This window comes from Erinaceus europaeus, chromosome 4, assembly GCF_950295315.1.
Source record: "Erinaceus europaeus chromosome 4, mEriEur2.1, whole genome shotgun sequence".
Classification (NCBI taxonomy): Eukaryota; Metazoa; Chordata; class Mammalia; order Eulipotyphla; family Erinaceidae; genus Erinaceus; species Erinaceus europaeus.
The window spans coordinates 19764597-19779009 of NC_080165.1; the positions used below are offsets into that span (position 1 = coordinate 19764597).

The following is a 14413-nucleotide window of genomic DNA, read 5'->3' on the forward strand; positions in this document are numbered from 1 at the left end:
GGATGACCTTCCTTTGCTGAATAGAGACGGACCAGTCTTCAGTGGAGGGGATACGAGTAGCTGCACTCCTCTGCTAGAACCTCCAGCAAGTTCTCAAAATGGTTCTTGGGAAAGTGTGATGAGAGCAGACATTTGCAAGAGAGAAGGACAGCCCCAGGACGAGGGATCTATCACTTTGCTGAGCCAGACCCGTTGTAACTGCTCGCATAGATCTCGTCCAAGGTGGGCTGAACTGCCTCTCCATCCATGAGGTGGGACAGGGACAGTGGCCACAGCCTGCGTGAGGGGCAGGTCCTGAGCTGGCATGTAGCCAGAGCATCTGATGATGTGGACTCTTAGAACAGTCACTGGGAAAGAAGGGCCTGGTCTTGGGATGGAGGAGGAGGCTGCACAGGAGAACTTAAAGAAGGATGGAGCATTCTCAGCAAGCAAGAAGCTAGGGTGCTGCTTCAGCATGAGCCACTGGAGGTGACGGGCACTAGCCAGGCCAGGCCTCTGGGATGGGCGGGGGTGGGAGGTCAGCCCTGCTGATTGGTTGGGAGACTTGGGGCTCTGTGAGGTCACTGAGCTTCCAGGCCAGCCTGGGGCGGGAGGAGTATGGTGGAGATGCTGCCAACTGCCGTTGTACTGGTCTTGGCAGGGTCTGTGGTTGTCAGAGCTAACAACACGTGTGAGTAAGTGTCTGGGGCATCTTGAGGGTGGGCGTGAGGGTGTCTTCTGAATAGCAGGTCCCACACAGAGTCCCTTTGTCCAGGCTGAGGAAAGAGGCCAAACTGAGGCCTCGGTGCCCAGACCTCCCAGCTCCTATGACCCACAGCCCCGGGCCAGACCCTCCCTGCCCTCAGAGTCATCAGCCCAGACCCCTCAGAACTCCAGCTTCCTCCTGAGATGCAGGTCTGGGGACCCCTCCCAGCACATGGGAAGCCCAAGTCCTTCCATGCCCCTGAGGGACCTCAGTGCCTCTGAAATTGAGCCCTTGAAGTCTGAAAGTTTCAAAGTTCTCCTCATGCCTATGGTCCTCAGCCTCCCCACAGAGGTGCCACACGTCACCGGTTTTGTGGCCCTAGACAGGAATTCAAATCCTCCTCCAGAACCTGAGATGCCCCACACTGAGAATTCCCCATTCCCACATCAAGCTCTGGGTCTTCACTCACCACCACCGCCAAGGTGCCCCATGAAGACAATGGTACCCCACGTATTTTGGTCCCTTACCAGCAGCACAGTTGCCAGAACTTCTGCCTCAGGGCTAACACCACGCCTGCTGCAGCTGCTCGCTCACTCACCTACACTGCCTTCACTCACTTTCCCACCCCACATCCCCAAGACCACACCTCTCCTCTGTGTCCCCCAGCCCAGAGTGTGTGAGACGCTCTCATGCCATTACGCCCAGCCTCCCCTCTGACACGGATCTTCCTTCTTCTAGGGTACCTGCTGCCTTTGGTCCCCTCCCTCCCCACCCTGTGACTGTACCTCCAAGACCCAAGACAAAAAAAAATGTGTTTTTTCTGGAGCCCTTGGCTTCCTGCCTCTTCAAGCCCCCCACTACATACTCTGAAGCAATTCTTCCTTTGGTCCCACACACTCCAGGTAGCCACCCCCACTTCCTAGAACCCCATGACGACTCCCCACATTTGCAGACCCCATCACACTGACTCCCCTGAGCTCCCCAGAGGTTTTGAACTGTTTGTGGTCTCTCCACAGTGGCCCCTGTGGGTTACGATACAAGCAGCAAGGGGGGGTCCGGATCGTTGGCGGGCACAGTGCTGCTGTGGGGGCCTGGCCCTGGATGGTCAGCCTGCAGGTCTTTTCCTACCAAACCAGCCAGAGGTTCCACCAGTGCGGTGGCACCCTGATCAACCCCTCCTGGGTGCTCACTGCTGCGCACTGCTTCAAGACCAGAAAGTAGGTTTGGGGACATGTGTGTGTGTGCATTTACGTGTATGTGTGTAGTGGGGTCTTTGCGGTGCCCTTCCTGGAAAGAGGTCTTGTCAGAGTTCTCTGTGACTCATCCCTGGACTCTGGGCCTGTCAGCAACCAGATTGCAAGGGGACTGGTCCAGACCCTGGAGGGGAGGAATCCCTATGGGTGCCCCTTGTCACCAGAGGCCTGGCCCAGCCAGGAGATTCACAGGAGAACTCCCCACCCCACCTCTGTGCCCACAGAGATGTGTACGACTGGAGGGTGATTCTCGGAGCCAGAGAAATGGTTTATGGGACCAACAAGCCAGTGCGGCCGCCCGAGCAGGAGCGGTATGTGGAGCGGATCGTCACACACGAGAGATACGACCCCACAGTCGAGAGCAATGACATCGCTCTCCTGAAGATCACCCCTCCCGTCACGTGTGGGAGCTTCGTCGGAACAGGCTGCCTGCCCCATTTTAAGGCCGGCACCCCCAAAATCCCTCAGTCCTGTTGGGTGACTGGCTGGGGCTACATGAAAGAGAATGGTGAGTCCTGGAGAACCAACTCCCCCCCACACACACACACTGTGGGGTATTGGGAGGTTGCTGGCCATTCCCTCGGTGGCTTCTGGGGTGGAATGCTACATGGCAGGGTACACGCGAGCCACGCTAGGTCCTCATTAGGGTTCCAGGAGTGGTACCTTCTCTGCCCCTTTTTATTTTACCTTATTAATTTTTTTTTTAAAAAAGATTTATATGCATGACAGGGTTTTTCATGAGAGAGAGAAAGAGAGAGCAAGAGAAGCCAGAGCATCACTCTAGTACACGTGGTACCAGGGGTTGAACTAGGAACCTCAGGTGCACAAACCCAGCGCGACTGACCTATTTCCTCAGCCACCTCTGTCGTCTCGTATAGACGGAGAAACAAGAGTTCGACCTGGATTCCTGTGCAAGGGAGGGAGCCACAGGCATGAGGAGAACTCTGACACTTTTAAAACGGGGTCCAGGCTGTGACAATGCTCAGTGGAGTTTGGTGGCTTTGGAGTCAACCCCTCCCTCTCCTTGGGTCTCAGCGTCTCCCTCTTCAATGGAAGACTCAGACCACATGGTCTCCAGGCTTTGAGATTCCAGATCCCAACGCTTCTGCTTCCAGCCTTGGCAGCACCCAAATCCTTCCTTCTGGGCAAGTCCAAGTAGGACAGCCTCTGCGTTAATCTTCTAGCTCTCTGGGAAGGGCACTTGTGTTCTTACCAGGTGATGTGAGGAATTTGAAGATGCAATTGAAACTATGTCAGCTCTCAGTCTCTTCTGTTCTGGGACAATGGAAAGTCTAGTCTTCTGAGGCCAAGGCACTTCAATCATTTGGGGTTTAAAACTCAGTCGTTTCTGGTGGAATGGGAGTAACAAAAAAGCAACAAGTTCAAGATTCTTGCCCTAACTCTTCCCCTCCTCCCTCAAAAGTTGATTAAGTTGAGGACAGGGTTACCATTGTGTCCTGTTCCTTGGGGCAGGAATTCCTTCTCAGATGCCCTGTTACTAGCTTTTGCTGAGCCTCATGGCAAGCTGCTGATGCCACGCCCTTGGGAGCCAGTCCAGGCTTCCTGAATCACTCCCAGCCTTGGCTTACCTGTCAGACCATGTCACAGCCTTTGGGGATTCTTGTGGCTCCCAGAAAGCTGAGCTCAGCATTCTTATCTGAACACTCCAGCCCCCACCTTTGCAATCCCATTGCTTGAGAGAATCATGGGTTCTCAGCGACATCCTGGACACCTTTGGCCATGAGCTCTCTTGTTCTAGATGCCCCTCCAAACTTAGTGGGATTCCCCCCCCCCATCATAAGTTTTGCAATCTATAAAGCCAAGTCATTTATTTATTTATTTACTTATTTATTTACTTATATATTATTTTTGCTAAGTCTTAACCTTAGGCTCTAGACTCCTGGGACATGACGTATTCCTTTGAACCTACCTTTTCTTTTTTTTTTTTTAATTTTTAGTATTTATTTATTTATTCCCTTTGTTGTTGCCCTTGTTGTTTTATTGTTGTAGTTATTATTGTTGTTATTGATGTCATCGTTGTTGGATAGGACAGAGAGAAATGGAGAGAGGAGGGGAAGACAGAGAGGGGGAGAGAAAGATAGACACCTGCAGACCTGCTTCGCCGCCTGTGAAGCGACTCCTCTGCAGGTGGGGAGCTGGAGGCTCGAACCGGGATCCTTACGCCGGTCCTTGCGCTTTGCGCCACGTGCGCTTATCCCACTGCGCTACCGCCCGACTCCCCGAACCTCCCTTTTCCTGCTGTCTGCTTGAGTGCTTGTGCTTTGGGGGCCAAAAGTGCATTTCTAGGGTAATCCTTCCCCTTCTCTTTGGGACTATGAGTCCCAGCAGGCTTTTTTTTTTCTCATTTATTTATTTTCCCTTTTTATTTGCCCTTGTTGTTTATCGTTGTTGTTGTTATTGCTGTCATCGTTGTTGGATAGGACAGAGAGAAATGGAGAGAGGAGGGGAAGACAGAGGGGGAGAGAAAGATAGATACCTGCGGACCTGCTTCACCGCCTATGAAGCGACTCCCCTGCAGGTGGGGAGCCGGGGGCTCCCCAGCAGGCTTTTTAACATTTGCTAAGGTATTGATATTGAGGGGAAAAAAATATATATATATATACATATATGTGTATATATATATATATATCTTTCTCTGTTTTGCTTTGCCTGGTTCTTAACCATGAAACCCAAAGCACTGCCTGCTATGGACTGTGCCACAGATTTTAAGGTTCACCTCAGGGTCTATTCCGCCAGGCCTGGACTCGTTTCAGTGCCAACCAAACTCAGGGTCTGTGCACGTACACAGCTGTCACTGCTGAGTGAATACAAGCAGGGGTGTGGGCAGAAGGTTTGGAAACCTAGTGAGAGACCAGTTGGCTACATTTGGAGACCATTAGCCCAATACTACTGTGCTTCATGGGAGTCTGCCTTCCCCTCATACCTGACCTATCACCTCTCCACCTGCCTTGCAGGTGAGCACACATGCCCAGGATGTGGGTGCTGCTGTGGGAGTGTCTGCTTGGTGACAAGGACACAGAACATTCACTTTCAGAGGCTTTTCAGTCCAGATAGGACGCTGGCTCCTTGAGTCACAACCTGAGCTGAGCCACTCCTCACCCCAAGACCACAGAAGAGCACAAGGGCTATAGAACAAGTTTTTCCACGTATGCTTATTTTTCCTTTATTGGGAGGGGGGTTAATGGTTTACAGTTGATAGTCAAATACATGGGTAAAATTTATCAGTTTTCCACATAACAGTTTAACCTCCCACCCAGGTTCATCTCTACTATCATGTTCCCAGACCTGAACATTTCCCCACCACCCCAGAGTCCTTTACTTTGGTGCACTACACCAAATCCAGTCCCAAATTCTGTTTTGTGTTTTCCTTCTGTCTTATTTTTCAACTTCTGTCTGTGAGTGAGATCATCCCATATTCCTTCTCTTTCTGGCAGATCTCACTTAACATGATTCCTTCAAACTCTATCCAAGATGAGATGAAGAAGGTGAATTCACCATTTTAAACAGCTGAGTAGTATTCCATTGTGTATATATACCACAACTTGCTCAGCCACTCATCTGTTGTTGGACACCTGGGTTGCTTCCAGGTTTTGGCTATCACAAATTGTGCTGCTATGAATGTGGGTATACACAAATCTTTTTGGATGGGTGTGTTTGGTTCCTTTAGGATATATCCCCAGGAAAGGAATTGCAGGGTCACAGGGTAGGTCCACTTCTAGCCTTCTGAGAGTTCTCCAGACTGCTCTCCACAGGGGCTGGATTAATTTGCATTCCCACCAGCAGTGCAGGAGGGTTCCTTTGTCCCTGCAGCCTCTCCAACTTTTGTTGCTGCTACCTTTTCTGATGTATGACATTCTCACAGGAGTGAAGTGGTATCTCCTTGTTGTCTTAATTTGCATTTCTCTGACAATCAGTGACTTGGAGCATTTTTTCATGTTTGTTGGCCTTCTGAATATCTTCTTTGGTGAGTATTCTGTTCATATCCTCTTTCCATTTTTAGAGGGTTTGTTTATTTATTTATTTTAAAGTCCTTTTTAAAAAAATATATTTTATTTATTTATTAGTGAGAGGGATAGGAGAGAAAGAACCAGATATCACTCCAGTACATGTGCTGCCGGGGATTGAACTCAGGACTTCATGCTTGAGAGTCCAACACTTTATCCACTGTGCCACCTCCCGGACCACTATTTATTTACTTATTTATTTATTTATTTTGCTGAGTTTGGTAAAGATCTTCTCCCATTCTGCAGGAGGGGAGGTTCTCTTTGTTTGGGTGGTGGTTTCTTTTGCTGTGCAGAAGCTTTTTAACTTGATGTAGTCCCATAGTTTATTTTGTTTTAGCCTTCCTTGCAATTGGATTTGTATCACTGAAAAGGTCTATAAAAATTAGATGGAAAAGAGTTCTGCTGATATTTTCCTCTAAGTATTTGATAGTTTCTGGTCTAACATCCATGTCCTCGATCCATTCGGAATTTAATTTTGTGTCTGGTGAAATGTAGTGATTTAGTTTCATTCTTCTGCATGTTTCTTTCTTTTTTTTTATAAATTAAGTTTTTATTTATTTATTTATTTTCCTTTTTGTTGCCCTTGTTGTTTAACATTGTTGTGGTTATTAATATCGTTGTTGTTGGATAGGACAAAGAGAAATGGAGAGAGGAGGGGAAGACAGAGAGGAGGAGAGAAAGACAGACACCTGCAGACCTGCTTCACCGCTTGTGAAGCGACTCCCCTGCAGGTGGGGAGCCGGGGGCTCGAACTGGATCCTTACACAGGTCCTGGAGATTTGCGCCATGTGCGCTTAACCCGCTGCGCCACCGCCCGACTCCCTCTTCTGCATGTTTCAACCCAATTTTTCCAGTACCATTTGTTGAAGAGACTCTCCCCATTTAATAGTCTGGGCACCTTGGAAGAGTTTATGTCCACAGGTGTGGGGGCTTACTTCTGGGCTCTCAGTTCGATTCTACTGTTTAGTGTGTCTTATTTTTGTTCTAGTACCAAGCAGTTTTGATTACAATGGCCCAATAATATGATTTAAGATCTGGGAGTGTGATGCCTCCAGTTCTGTTCTTTTTTCCTCAAGATTGTTTTGGTAATCCTAGGTATTTTCTAGTTCCAGATAAACATTTGTAGTTTTTGTTCTATTCTCCTAAAAAAAAATTGGTGGGACCTTGATGGGGATTGCATTCAATTTATATGTTACTCTGAATAGAATATTCAGTATGATGATGTTGATTCTACTGGTTCATGAACATAGAATATCATATCACTTCTTTGTGTCTTTTTCTTTTTTTCATTTTTTTATTATCTTTTTTATTTCCTTATTAGGGGATTAATGTTTTATAGGCAACAGTAAATACAATAGTTTGTACATGCATAACATTTCTTGTTTTTCCACATAACAATATAATCCCCACTAGGTCCTCTGCCATCCTGAACTCCCCACCCTACCCCAGAGTCTTTTACTCTGGTGCAATACACCAGCTCCAGTCCAAGTTCTGCTTTGTGTTTTCTCTTCTGATCTTGTTTGTCAACTTCTGCCTGTGAGTGAGATCCCTATTATCTTTATTTATTGGAAGCCAGAAATTGAGAGGGGAGGGGATGATAGACAGGGAGAGAGAGATACCTGCAGCCCTGCTTCATCACTTACAAAGATTTCCCCTTGCAGGTGGGGACCCGGGGCTCTTGAAGCTGGGTCCTTGTACATTGTAACATGTGCACCCAATCAAGTGCACCACCATCTGGCCTCTTTGTATCTTTTTCTATTTCCTTGAATAGTGACTCATAGTTTTCAGTATACAAGCCTTTCACTTCTTTTGTTAGGTTTATTCCCAGATGTTTTATTTTATTTTATTTTTGCTATAGTAAAAGGGATTGATTTCTGGATGTCTTCTTCTTCTGATGTAGTGTTTGCATAAATGAATGTCACCAACATTTGTATGTTCATTTTGTAGCCTGCCATCTTACTATATTGCCCGATTAGTTCCAGGAGCTTCCTGCTTTAGTTTCATATATATATTATTGTATCATCTGTAAATAGTGACAGTTTGACGTCTTCTCTTCCAATCTGTATCCCTTTAACTCCTTGCTCCTGCCTGATTGCTATGGCAAGAACTTCCAACACTATGTTGAATAGTAATGGTGATAGTGGGCAGCCCTGTCGAGTACCTGATCTGAGGGGAAATGCTTCCAGTTTTTTACCATTGAGTCTGATAGTCTGATGTTAGCTATAGATTTGCTATCTATGGACTCCACCAGGCTAAGGAACTTTCCTTCTATTCTCATTTTTGTAGTGTTTTGATCATGAAGTGATGTTAGAATTTTGTTAAAGGCTTTCTCTGCATCTATTGATATAATCATGTAGGTTCCCCCCCCCTTTTATTGATGTGGTGGATCACATTGATTTATGTATATTGAACCAGTCTTGCACTCCTGGGACAAACCTCACTTGGTCATGATGAATAATCTTTTTTTTTAAATTTCTTTATTGGAGAACTAATGTTTTACATTACACAGTAAATACAATAGTTTCTATATGCATAACTTTTCTCAGTTTTCCATATAACAATACAACCCCCTTTAGTTCCTCTGTCATCCTTCTTGGACCTGTATTCTCCCCCCACCCACCCCAGAGTCTTTTACGTTGGTGTAATACGCCAATTCCAGTTCAGGTTCTACTTATGTTTTCTTTTCTGATCTTGTTTTTCAATTTCTGCCTGAGAGTGAGATCATCTCATATTCATCCTTTTGTTTCTGACTTATTTCACTCAACATGATTTTTTCAAGGTCCATCCAAGATTGGCTGAAAACAATGAAGTCACCTTTTTTTGTGTGTGTGTGTTGCAGTATTTGAGTTTTTTTTTTAATTTAAGAAAGGATTAATTAACAAAACCATAGGGTAGGAGGGGTACAATTCTACACAATTCCCACCACCCAATCTCCATATCCCACCCCCTCCCCAGTAGCTTTCCCATTCTCTATCCCTCTGGGAGCATGGACCCAGGGTCATGGAGGGTTGCAGAAGGTAGAAGGTCTGGCTTCTGTAATTACTTCCTCGCTGAACATGGGCGTTGACTGGTCGGTCCATACTCCCAGTCTGCCTCTCTCTTTCCCTAGTAGGGTGGGTCTCTGGGGAAGCTGAGCTCCAGGACACATTGGTGGGGTCTTCAATCCAGGGAAGCCTGGCCGGCATCCTGATGACACCTGGAACCTGGTGGCTGAAAAGAGAGTTAACATACAAAGCCAAACAAATTGTTGAGCAATCATGGACCCAAAGCTTGGAATAGTGGAGAGGAAGTGTTAGGGAGGGTACTCACTGCAAACTCTAGTATACTTCTGCTTTCTTACTTTGGTGCCATACTCCAAACTCAGTCAATTTCTGCTTTGCGTTTCTACTTCTTTTTTTTTTTTTACATGCATAACATTCCCCAGATTCTCATTTAACAATACAACCCCCACTATTTCATTCATCATTTTTCATGGACCTGTATTCTCCCCACCCACCTACCCACCCCAGAGTCTTTTACTTTGGTGTAATACTCCAATTCCATTTCAGGTTCGACTTGTGTTTTCTTTTCTAATCTTGTTTTTCAACTTCGGCCTGAGAGTGAGATCATCCCGTATTCATCCTTCTGTTTCTGACTTATTTCACTCAACATGATTTTTTCAAGGTCCATCCAAGATCGGCTGAAAACGGTGAAGTCACCATTTTTTACAGCTGAGTAGTATTCCATTGTGTATATATACGACAACTTGCTCAGCCACTCATCTGTTGTTGGACACCTGGGTTGCTTCAAATTGTGCTGCCAAGAACATATGTGTACACAGATCTTTTTGGATCGATGTGTTGGGTTCCTTAGGATATATCCCCAGGAGGGGAATTGCAGGGTTATAGGGTAGGTCCACTTCTAGCCTTCTGAGAGTTCTCCAGACTGTTCTCCACAGAGGTTGGACCAATTGACATTCCCACCAGCAGTGCAGGAGGGTTCCTTTGACCCCACACCCTCTCCAGCATTTGCTGCTGTTACCTTTTCTGATGTATGACATTCTCACAGGAGTGAAGTGATATCTCATTGTTGTCTTTATTTGCATTTCTCTGACAATCAGAGACTTGGAGCATTTTTTCATGTGTTTCTTGGCCTTTTGGATCTCTTCTGTGGTGAATATTCTGTCCAAGTCTTCCCCCCATTTTTGGATGGGGTTATTTGTTGTCTTGTTGTTGAGTCTGGCAAGCTCTTTATATATGTTGGTTATTAAACTCTTATCTGATGTATGGCATGTAAAGATCTTCTCCCATTCTGGAAGTCACCATTTTTTATAGCTGAGTAGTGTTCCATTGTGTATATAGACCACAACTTGCTCAGCCACTCATCTGTTGTTGGGCACCTGGGTTGCTTCCATTTTGGCTATTACAAATTGCTAAGAACATATGTGTACACAGATCGTTTTGGATGGATGTGTTGGGTTCCTTAGGACATATCCCAGGAGAGGAATTGCAGGATCATAGGGTAGGTCCATTTCTAGCCTTCTGAGAGTTCTCCAGACTGTTCTCCACAGAGGTTGGACTAATATACATTCCCACCAGCAGTGCAAGAGGGTTCCTTTGACCCCACAACCTCTCCAGCATTTGTTGCTGCTACCTTTTCTGATGTATGACATTCTCACAGGAGTGAAGTGGTATCTCATTGTTGTCTTTATTTGCATTTCTCTGACAATCAAAGACTTGGAGCATTTTTTCATGTGTTTCTCGGCCTTTTGGGTCTCTTCTGTGGTGAATATTCTGTCTATGTCCCCCCCTCCATTTTTGGATGGGGTTATTTGTTTTCTTGTTGTTGAGTTTGGCAAGCTCTTTATATATTCTGGTTATTAGCCTCTTGTCTGATGCATGACATGTAAAGATCTTCCATTCTGTGAGGTGTCTCTTGGTTTGGGTAGTGGTTTCTTTTGCTGTGCAGAAGCTTTTTAATTTGAGATGAACAATCTTTTTAATATACTTCTGTATCTTGTTGGCAACAATTTTGTTCAATATTTTAGCATCTATGTTCATCAGAGATACCGGTCAAATTTTTTTGTTGTTGTTGTGTCTCTGTCTGCTTTTGGTATTAGGGTGATGCTGGCTTCATAGAAGCTGGAAGGGAGTATTCCTGTGTCTTGAATCTTTTGGAAGGGCTTTAAAAGTAGAAATATTAACTCTTCCTTGAAGGTTTTGTAGAATTCATTTGTAAAACCATCTGGTCTAGGACTTTTATTTTTGGGAAAGTTCTTGATAACTGTTTCAACTTTGGGGGGGGCTGTGATTGGCCTCTTCATATTTTCTAGTGCCTCTGTTTAATTTTGGAAGTTTGTATTTATCTAGGAACTCACCTATTTCTTCCAGGTTCTCTAGCTTGGTGGCATATAGCTGTTAGAGCCATTTCTTTTCTTTCTATTTTATTTGACAGGACAAAGAGAAATTGAGAGGGGAAGGGGAGAAAGGGACACCTGCAGACCTGCTTCACTGCTTGTGAAACATCCCCCCTGCAGCTGGGGAGCGAGTGTGGGCTCAGATCCAGGTCCTTGCACATGGGAGTATGTGCGCTCAACCAGGTGCACCACTGCCCCCAGCCCCTAGCAGAGCAAGTTTCACCTGGCTGCAGAACTCTTTCAGCAACTCAGGCTGAAGCAGCCCTGCATGTGTGTGGAGACGTGGCCACTTCTACAGTCTCCTCAAGACACATGGAGAGGGACATCAGGTAGCCTGTCCATGTAGAGTGGCGTGTCCCAAGGGTGACAGAGCAGACAAGGCCACCAAGAATCAGACCTTGGACATTGGAAGACCTTGAGTGCAGAAGGGGACACCTTGCATGTCCTGGGAGTGTGGTGCTCCAGGCTGAAGTGAGGGCCGTGTGGTCAGAGCTGGTGCTGCACATTTGCGGATCATCACCACCCCAAGGAGCCCTCTGCCCAACCCACATATGCATGTCTTCACCTGCATCTGTCTCTTCTCTGTGTGCTGCCTGCCCACGGCAGCTGAGCAACCCCCTCACTGGCCCCCATCCATGCATGCTGGCACTCTGCCTCTGAGCTCACCCCCTGCTGCAGCAGGAGCATCCCAGGACGGTGTGGGGGTATAGGGGCAGTGGGGGGAGTGGCAGGGCTCTCCTGGGATGGTCTTCCGTGGCTTCACTGACCTCTGGGTGGCCTGGCTGTAGCCCGCAAGGCAGCACCTATACTGCAGGAGGCGCGCGTGGACCTCATCGACCTTGAGATATGCAACTCCAGCAGGTGGTACAACGGGCGCATTCGTGTGGGCAACCTGTGTGCTGGGTATCCTGAGGGCAGCATTGACACCTGCCAGGTAACTTCCTCCCTGTGCCCAGGACCCTGAGGACATCTATGCTTTGGACCCCTCAGTACCACTATGTCTGGGGCCCTGTTCTCTTGACCCTCCCCTTGCTCTCACCTTCCAGTATCTGCAGCCAAACTCAGGATGGGAGATGACAGTCACCAGCTGTCCCTACAAGTTCCAATTGCTGTCTTGATTGACTTCTTTCTTTCTTATTATTATTAATTTTAATCAGAGCACTGCTCAGCTCTGGTTTATGGTGGTGCTGAGGACTGGACCTCTGGGACCTTCAGTGCTTCAGGCATGGGAGTCTCTCTGGTTAACCTTAGACTTATCTCCTCAGCCTGCCAATTATTATATTGAGCACTTTATTTGCTACCTCCTCAAACTTCAGATTCCATCCCACAAATGCTACCCCTCCAGAGATGGGGCCCCCACCCCCCAGAATACAGAAAGTACAGGTCCACTTGGGCACATGTGTTCCTGAAAGCATGGGAAGCCACACTCTGGGGCATGTGGACTCCCTTGCCCACCCTCTGCTCACTTTCCAATCGAAGCTGCTGACACCACTCCTAGAGTATTACCACCCCTGGTGGCAGTCCCAGGTGGCCACAGAAATTGTCTTCTCAGAGCCTCCTGGGTGAGGTGAGGGGGGTGTGGCTCAAGCAGAGAGTGACTTCTGTGTCCCCTTCACCAGGGCGACAGCGGAGGGCCACTCATGTGCAGAGACAGCACCACCAACATCTTTGTGGTCGTGGGCATCACGAGCTGGGGGGTAGGCTGTGCCCGAGCCAAGCGGCCCGGGGTCTACACTTCCACCTGGTACTTCTTGAACTGGATGGCTTCCAAGATGGGCCTCAACCTCTTGCGCCAGGTGCAGCTGGGTGAGCCATCCACTTCTCCTGTCATTCCTGCTGCTCCTGCTTCCCAGGGGAGCTCGGTGAAGGTTCACCGCCCGTCTGCCACCCAGTTGTCTTCTTGGGATCTCCTGCGTCCTGCCCAAGGACTGACTTCCTTCCGTCCCAGCCAGCCGTCCCACCCAAGCCTGCGCCCCAGGCCCCGACCACCATCTTCTCAGATCCATTCTTTTGCTCCACCCGCTCCCCAGCCTCCTCGGCCATCTTACAGCAAGCCTCAGCAACCATCTTACAGCAAGCCTCAGCAGCCATCTTACAGCAAGCCTCAGCAGCCATCTTACAACAAGCCTCAGCAGCCATCTTACAGCAAGCCTCAGCAGCCATCTTACAGCAAGCCTCAGCAGCCATCTTACAGCAAGCCTCCCCCGCCATCTTTCAGCAAACCCTCCCAAACACTTACTTTTGCCAAGCGGCTACAGCAACTCATAGAGGTCTTGAAGTCAAAAAGCTTTGTTATCTCAAAGAGTTTTTATGAATTAGAGACCACAGATATCCCGGAAGTGATTGCCTCCTCCTGACCTGATCCCACCTGCAGACTTGGTGAGCCCTTGACTCCTGAAGGAAGAAATGAAAGAAAGAAATATAAAATAAAATAATATATATATAATGTACACACACACACAAAGAGATGCTTTCTAGATTTCTTTCCTCCCTCTCCCCACTCAACCCCCACCTTCCCTCTGAGATGGTGGAGCTACTTACACATTAATATCAGTTGAATGACTTTTTTTTTTTTTTGGTCTTTTAATTTTTTTAAAATGGGACAAGGGGTCCAGGCTGTGGCACAACTGGTTAAGTGCACATGTTACCAGGAGCAAGGACATAGGTTCATGCCCCCTTCCCACCTGCAGGGAGAAGCTTCACAGGCGGTGAAGCAGATCTGCAGGTGTTTATCTTTCTCTCTCTCTCTCTGTCTTCCACTCCCCTATCGATTTCTCTCTGTCCTATGCAATAAAACGGAAAGAAGAGGGGGCTGGGCAGTGGCACAGCAGGTTAAACACACATGGCATGAAGTGCAAGGACAGGCTCAAGGATCCCAACCTGCAAGGGGTTGCTTCACAGGTGGTGAAGCAGGTCAGCAAGTGTCTTTCTCTCCTCTTTTCTGTCTTCCTCTCTTCTCTCAACTTCTCTCTGTCCTATCCAACAATAACAACAATGACAACAATAATGACCACAACAAGAGCAACAAAAATGTAAAAAAAAAAAAAAAGGAAAG

General features: G+C 47.3%; 1 protein-coding gene across 3 annotated transcripts; it reads left to right on the plus strand.

Moving 5' to 3' along the window:
* The first annotated feature begins 571 nt into the window (after window positions 1–571).
* ACR (acrosin) lies at window positions 572–13932 on the plus strand. 3 transcript variants are annotated; one of them, XM_060188880.1, is made up of 6 exons: window positions 645–674; window positions 1424–1587; window positions 1702–1902; window positions 2163–2446; window positions 12147–12292; window positions 12978–13923. In XM_060188880.1, exons 3-6 carry the CDS (start codon window positions 1787–1789, stop codon window positions 13713–13715), a joined length of 1284 nt encoding a protein of 427 aa, XP_060044863.1. In that variant the 5' UTR covers window positions 645–674; window positions 1424–1587; window positions 1702–1786; the 3' UTR covers window positions 13716–13923. The 3 variants fall into 3 exon arrangements, with proteins under 3 accessions (XP_060044862.1, XP_060044864.1, XP_060044863.1); XM_060188879.1 differs by lacking the exon at window positions 1424–1587 and having other exon boundaries at window positions 572–674; window positions 12978–13932; XM_060188881.1 differs by lacking the exon at window positions 1424–1587 and having other exon boundaries at window positions 599–670.
* Window positions 13933–14413: the final 481 nt, after the last annotated feature.

Excerpts from the sequence above, each read along its gene's own strand:
- ACR (XM_060188879.1), top strand. The coding sequence starts at position 598 with ATGGTGGAGATGCTGCCAACTGCCGTTGTACTGGTCTTGGCAGGGTCT. Across the intron at positions 1,903-2,162 it reads CACTGCTTCAAGACCAGAAA|AGATGTGTACGACTGGAGGG; the intron begins GTAGGTTTGGGG and ends CTGTGCCCACAG. Across the intron at positions 2,447-12,146 it reads GGGCTACATGAAAGAGAATG|CCCGCAAGGCAGCACCTATA; the intron begins GTGAGTCCTGGA and ends GCCTGGCTGTAG.